The 7,182-nt window shown below is 44.1% G+C and overlaps 1 protein-coding gene across 1 annotated transcript; it reads left to right on the top strand.

Moving 5' to 3' along the window:
- Positions 1-332: 332 nt before the first annotated feature.
- ZNF281 (zinc finger protein 281) lies at positions 333-6,495 on the top strand. The gene has a single exon (XM_055319543.1). The coding sequence runs from the start codon at positions 333-335 to the stop codon at positions 3,111-3,113; it is 2,781 nt and encodes a 926-aa protein (XP_055175518.1). The 3' UTR covers positions 3,114-6,495.
- The last annotated feature ends 687 nt before the right edge of the window (positions 6,496-7,182 follow it).

The raw sequence follows: 7,182 nt of genomic DNA, 5'->3' as shown, positions 1-7,182 counted from the left end.
TTATTAACTGGAGGCGACGGCGGCGGCGGCGGCGGCGGCGGCGGTACCCGTAAGTGTGGCGGGGTGGGCCGGGGCGGGGGCGGGGGCGGGCGAGGCCCGGGGAGGGGCCGCGGGGCCGTGCGTGCGGGTGCCGGTGCCGGTGGCGGTGCCGGTGCCGGTGCCGGTGCCGGAGCGAGCGGGCTGGGAGCTGGCGCGGGGCGCGCTGCGGTCGGGGCGGCGGCGCGGCGCGGCGCGGCGCGGCGGGTCGGGGCGCCCGGGGCCCGGGGCCCGGTCCCAGCCCCTCCTCCGTGTCCCCTCTGCCCCCCTCTCCGCAGCCAGGCCTCCTCCGGGGCATGAAAGTCGGCGGCGGGTTCCTGAGCGGCGGCGGCGGCGGCGGCGGCGGCGGCGGCGGTCCCGGCAGCAGCAGCGGCGGCGGCGGCGGCGGCGGCGGCGGCAGGAGGGCGGAGATGGAGCCCACCTTCCCCCCGGGGATGGTCATGTTCAACCACCGGCTCCCCCCGGTCACCAGCTTCACCCGGCCGGCGGGGTCGGCCGCCCCCCCCCCGCAGTGCGTGTTATCCTCCGCGACCTCCGCAGCCCCGGCCGCCGAGCCGCCCCCCCCGCCGCCGGCCCCGGACATGACTTTCAAGAAGGAGCCGGCGGCGTCGGCGTCAGCGGCGGCCTTCCCCTCGCAGAGGACCTCCTGGGGCTTCCTGCAGTCCCTGGTCAGCATCAAGCAGGAGAAGCCGGCGGACCCCGAGGAGCAGCCGCAGCCGCAGCCGCAGCCGCAGCCCCACCACCACCACCACCACCACCACCACCACCACCACCACCACTACGGGGGGCTGTTCGCCGGGGCCGAAGAGCGACCTGCAGGCCTAGGGGGCGGCGATGGGGGCGGCAGCCACGGCGTCATCCAGGACCTCAGCATTCTGCACCAGCACGCGCAGCAGCAGCAGCAGCAGCAGCAGCAGCAGCAGCAGCCAGCCCAGCACCACCGCGACGTGCTGCTCAGCGGCACCGGCAGGACTGACGACCACCACGGCGGCGGCGGCGGCGGCGGCGGCGGCGAGGAGCCAAAGCAGGACACTACCGTCAAGAAGGCAAAGAGGCCAAAGCCAGAATCTCAGGGAATCAAAGCCAAGAGGAAGCCAAGCGCATCTTCCAAACCTCCTCTGGTCGGAGACGGAGAAGGCGCCGTCCTCTCCCCAAGTCAGAAACCTCACATCTGCGACCACTGCAGTGCTGCTTTCAGAAGCTCCTACCACCTGCGGAGGCACGTCCTCATTCACACCGGAGAGAGACCCTTCCAGTGCAGCCAGTGCAGTATGGGCTTCATCCAGAAATACCTGCTGCAGAGACACGAGAAGATCCACAGCCGAGAGAAGCCGTTCGGGTGCGATCAGTGCAGCATGAAGTTCATCCAGAAGTACCACATGGAGAGGCACAAGAGGACGCATAGTGGAGAAAAGCCATACAAATGTGACACTTGCCAACAGTATTTTTCAAGGACTGACAGGCTGTTGAAGCACAGGCGCACGTGTGGCGAAGCCATAGCTAAAGGAGCCGCTAGTGCGGAACCTGGGTCGTCGACCCATAACAGTATGGGCAACCTGGCTGTGTTGTCTCAGGGAAATACAAGCTCCTCGAGGAGGAAAACGAAGTCAAAAAGCCTGGCTGTCGAAAGCAAGGAACATAAGGCCGGTAAAACGAACGAATCACAGATTTCAAATAACATGAACATGCAGAGTTACTCCGTAGAAATGCCTACCGTGTCTTCCAGTGGAGGCATAATTGGCACCGGTATTGATGAACTGCAGAAAAGGGTGCCAAAGTTGATCTTTAAGAAAGGAAGCAGAAAGAACACCGATAAAAGCTACCTTAACTTTGTGTCGCCGTTGCCAGACATGGTTGGACAGAAGTCCTTGTCTGGGAAACCCAGTGGCTCACTTGGCATCGTATCGAATAATAGCGTGGAGACCATTAGTCTTCTCCAAAGTACCAGTGGCAAACAAGGTCAGATAAGCAGTACTTACGATGATGCCATGCAGTTTTCAAAGAAAAGAAGATACTTACCAACTGCCAGCAGCAACAGTGCCTTTTCTATAAACGTAGGACACATGGTCTCCCAACAGTCCGTCATTCAGTCTGCAGGTGTCAGTGTTTTGGACAATGAGACCCCATTGTCCCTCATTGACTCCTCGGCTCTCAATGCTGAAATCAAGTCTTGTCATGACAAGTCTGGAATTCCCGACGAGGTTTTACAAAGCATTTTGGATCAGTACTCCAACAAATCGGAAAGCCAGAAAGAGGATCCTTTCAGTATAACGGAACCGCGAGTGGATTTACACACCTCAGGAGAACACTCGGAATTGGTTCAGGAAGAAAATTTGAGCCCAGGCACCCAAACACCTTCAAACGATAAGGCGAGCATGTTGCAAGAATACTCCAAATACCTCCAACAGGCTTTTGAAAAATCCACTAATGCAGGTTTTACTCTTGGACACGGTTTCCAGTTTGTCAGTTTGTCTTCACCTCTCCACAACCACACTTTATTTCCAGAAAAACAGATATACACTACATCTCCTTTGGAGTGTGGTTTCGGCCAATCTGTTACCTCAGTGTTGCCATCTTCATTGCCAAAGCCTCCTTTTGGGATGTTGTTTGGATCTCAACCAGGTCTTTATTTATCTGCTTTGGATGCTACACATCAGCAGTTGACACCTTCCCAGGAGCTGGATGATCTGATAGATTCTCAGAAGAATCTAGAGACTTCGTCAGCCTTCCAGTCCTCATCTCAGAAATTGACTAGCCAGAAGGAACAACAGAAAAATTTAGAGTCCTCAACAAGCTTTCAGATTCCATCTCAGGAGTTAGCTAGCCAGATAGATCCTCAGAAGGACATAGAGCCTAGAACAACGTACCAGATTGAGAACTTTGCACAGGCGTTTGGTTCTCAGTTTAAGTCGGGCAGCAGGGTGCCAATGACCTTCATCACTAACTCTAATGGAGAAGTGGACCATAGAGTAAGGACTTCAGTGTCAGATTTCTCAGGGTATACAAACATGATGTCTGATGTAAGTGAGCCATGTAGTACAAGAGTAAAGACGCCCACCAGCCAAAGTTACAGGTAAGGTCCCAAAAAGTGACCAGGCTGGAGGTCTAATGTAATTTTGTTTTATTTTGAGAACACTGCCATTGGAATGTTTCTACACGATCCTATTAAGAATAATGTAATGCCCTTTCAATGCAACTTTTCATATTTAGTTTATTTTGTTAGCGTGATTTTAGCTCTGTTTGTATTATGATTTTTAAATCAAAATCAATAGATTAAAAATAGTTTGACATTCAAAGTGACAATGTTTAGCAATCAAATTTACATGTATAGATCGTCAGGGAATAGCCCAAAAGTTTTAAATGCAAAAAAAAAAAAAACAAAAAAAAAAAAACAAAAAAAACACAAAAACAAAAAAAGCCCCCCCCCCCAAAATAATAAAATAAAAACCCTACCAAAAAAAAAAAAAAACAAAAAAATAAAACAACAAAAAACACACACACAAAAAAAAACTTTGTTGCTAGGATTAAGGTTATTCTAATTGCTTTACTCTCAGGAAAGTGTAATAACGCATGGGAATTCTGTACGTTATCACTGTAATGGAATATCCAATTTACAGATAGTATGATAATACATTTCATCATTTAAGTAAGGGATCGAAAACATTTCAAATTGCTCTATCTGGGCATCATGATACACATTTCATCATTTTTAAGTAAGGGATCGAAAACATTTCAAATTGCTGTCTCCATCTAGGCTGATCCAAAATTCTGAGATGTTGGCTACCTATATTTTGTTGCAGCTTTTAAATGTACTCTGAACTTCCAAACCATTCATTCCAGCCTGGTAGAACAAATATTCTTGGATCTTTGATCAAAGCCTGGAATGATAGCTTTAATAGAAGAAGAAAAAGAAGAAGAGAAGAAGAAGAAGAAGAAGAAGAAGAAGGAAAAAAAAAAAATAGCACCCTCTCCTTATCCCAACTGTTAACAAGGCTGTAGTTCCATTAGAAGTTATGATATCCAGCAGTGTTGACACCTGAGTGGTTGGTTGGTACCAGTATTAGAACCCAAGTTGGAATTACATAATTCTTTGAAATTTGGGGTATGCATTATTTATTATACATGGCTTAACATATTGTTCTCTTGTCTGTGTTATTACATGTCACCCACACTTCTGTTTTTTTGTTCTTGTTCTTGACCTACCCTCTTTCTTAGAGTTCTGAGCCTGCCTTGTTCCCTCTTCTATCTAGACAGTTTCAATTTTAGAATGATTTACATTCCATTAGGTAATTCATTAGGCGTTTTATATGCCTTATGGCATTCAAATACTAAACAGTAGGATTAAAAAAAAAAAAACCCACATACCTTTTTAAAAAGATAAAACCCGTACAGACTTCCATGTATAATAAAGCCCCACCTATCCTGAGCTACGGATACTAAGGTTGTTAATTCCAACTAGTGACATTGCTAACTCGAGAGGTAAGAGTGTCTGCATTTACTAATGACATCAGAACCTCTTTGTGAAATTGCAGCCTTTAATGTACATTTTAAAAGGGTGCATTAGTCAGTATTGTACAGGGGTCTTGTAAAGTCATCAAAACTTGCTATGAACGCTAATTGCCATTTGAGGCTACTGATGAGACAGTAGCTCTGCTCTAAACCACTTTTTAGCAATTGTATTTTTTTTCCTGATTATATTTTTTAATGTACTTTGATGTTTATGCTGATGAGTTTTTTATGTACTTTTGGTGATGTTTCAGTCTTATGTACTCTTCTGACGTCAGAAAAGTACCACTGGTTGTTTGCAGTCTTATTGTGTAATCAGCCTACCACAGGCTTCCATGTATAATAAAGTAATTAATATTGTGCAAGTGTAAAACACTTCTGTTATGAAAGCAGTGTTTGGAAAATAAGAAATTATTAAAAATGGTTACAAAATATTAGTTAATTTCCTTTCCCCACTTTTCCTCCCTTGAGTCTGCTTACCAGCTAAAGGGTCACCTATTTGTCATTGCAAGATTCTTAGAAAATGTGTTTAATCCTCTTAAATTTACACTCAATACTAAAAAAAAGTCTGTATTTCTTATTTTGGTAAGTGCGGTAAGTTCTATTGGGTACAGAGTACAAGCTGTAATCAAAGGATGGAGAGGACCTTTACCACTGTATCTCTTAAACTGTATGATTTTTCTCCAGTGTTTGTTTTATACAGGTTTTGAATTTCTTTAACTTTTATTGTGTGTACTGAATACTGCATATGTATTATTCTGATTGTTTGCTCTAGTTTACTACCAATAAAAGACCTGTTAATCACAAAATTGAAGGAAGGAGATATCACTTAATATCCAGTAACATTTTTCAGGTTTTTAAATTAACTACATTTTCTAAAGTATTCACGTCAGTGGTATGACCTACAATATAGGGACTTGTATTCTTAGTGTGTTTTTTTAGCTTAAGTGTTTCATATTTCTAGGTTTATTTTATTTGAAAAATTGGTTACTTCCTTTGTGTTTGAGGTGTACTATAATGGAAGGGTAGAAATGTATTAATATTATATAAATCAGAACATGCTTTGTTGAAATTAGGTTACCTATCCTAAGTATTATACCAGAGAGACTGTCTATTGAGGCCTCATTTAAAATCAGAATCCAGTATCTCTTGGTTCTAGATGCATCCATTTTGGTTCGAAAACGTTGTAATAAGATAACAGTATGACACAAAAATGTCCTTGAGTGTTTTTAGTAGGAAAAGAAAGTATCAGTCATAGTTTAACCATGTTTGAAAAGGCTACAGGTATAGATAGCAGAAGAAAAGAGGTAAGACATTTAAATATTGGAGATGAAAAGATGTTTGAAAGTGCCTTTTAAAGATGGAGAAAAAATTTTGAGTGGCTATGTAAGATCATGAGAAAATTGTGCTTTGAAATTCAGTGGCTGTAAATGTTGAATTAAGGAGTAAAAAATACTAAAGGGTAGAATAGGTCTTTGAAACCTTGGGGGCTTTTTTTTTTTTTTTTTTTGGCGTATGATGCTACTGTAGGGAAATGATAAATTATATTAGGCATAAACATGGCTTTCTCTGTAAGAGAAATATCTACTCCTGGGCCCACATGATTAGGAAAAGTAAATTGGTTCTTTCTTTGCCAAGGTCATTTCCTAGATTTGGTCATTTTCTCGATTAAGACTGCTAAGCAGAATCTCACTGATTCTGCATTCAAATTCACCTCTTGATTTCTCTGCGCAGATGACTTCTCTATTCTAGGTTAACCCTTTTTTTTTTTCTTCTTCTTCTTCTTCTTTTTTTTTTTTTTACCCACCTACCCTCCCTCTCCTTTGTTTCGGTTTGCGGAATGTTCATACCTGAATATGATCTTTTTAAAATTTAAGGTTTTTACGTTTAAGGTGTTAGGATATGAAGTAGGAAACTGTTGTTTCGCTGTACATTCAGGACGAGGACTACCATAATTTAGCAGTTGCTGCTCAGTAATTTGTATGGTAATTCAATAATAAGAACTGAAATATGTGAAATATGTGAAAATAAAAGTCTGTGCTTAAAAAAAAAATTTTTTTTTTGTACCCTCTATACTCAGTGTGGAGCTTGAACTCACAACCCCCAGATCAGCCAGGAGCTCCTGTACTTAAAATTTTTAGTGTTGTTTTCACATTGTGAACAGCGATCCAAGTATTTCTACCTCTTGTTCCTTCCCCGTATGTGGCATTTTGTAGTTACCGGTCATTAGTGGCATGTAAGCCTGAACTGGGTGACGGTTTGAGCAATGTGGCCTCATCCTCAGTTTCCAGATTCATAGGTCTTGTTAAACTGAAGAACTTGCCTCAAGAAAAATAAGTTTCTGAACTTCAAAGTTCTATTTTTAGAGTAAACTACATCTGAAGACTATCATTTCTTGAGTTTTATGGTCTTCATGTTTTCTCTAATCCACAATGACAGGATTTAATTTTTAAAGTGTGATGCAAGATTCCTTTGTTAGTGCTATGATATGATCCACAACCATCACGTGTGAGGTTATGTCAGTAATGTTCCGTGAATATTTTTGTTACGGGATCCCTCACCACGGAGGAGGACCTGTGTTGGTTTGCCAATCTTCTCGTACCCTCTATGAGACGATAAAGAGTTCCTGACAGATTTTGA

The sequence above is a fragment of the Nyctereutes procyonoides genome, unplaced genomic scaffold (genome assembly GCF_905146905.1).
Source record: "Nyctereutes procyonoides isolate TBG_1078 unplaced genomic scaffold, NYPRO_anot_genome, whole genome shotgun sequence".
NCBI classification, from domain to species: Eukaryota; Metazoa; Chordata; class Mammalia; order Carnivora; family Canidae; genus Nyctereutes; species Nyctereutes procyonoides.
This window is presented reverse-complemented; position numbering and strand designations above follow the sequence as displayed.

What these genes read in the sequence shown, in the direction of transcription:
- ZNF281 (XM_055319543.1), top strand. Translation starts at nt 333, where the DNA reads ATGAAAGTCGGCGGCGGGTTCCTGAGCGGCGGCGGCGGCGGCGGCGGC.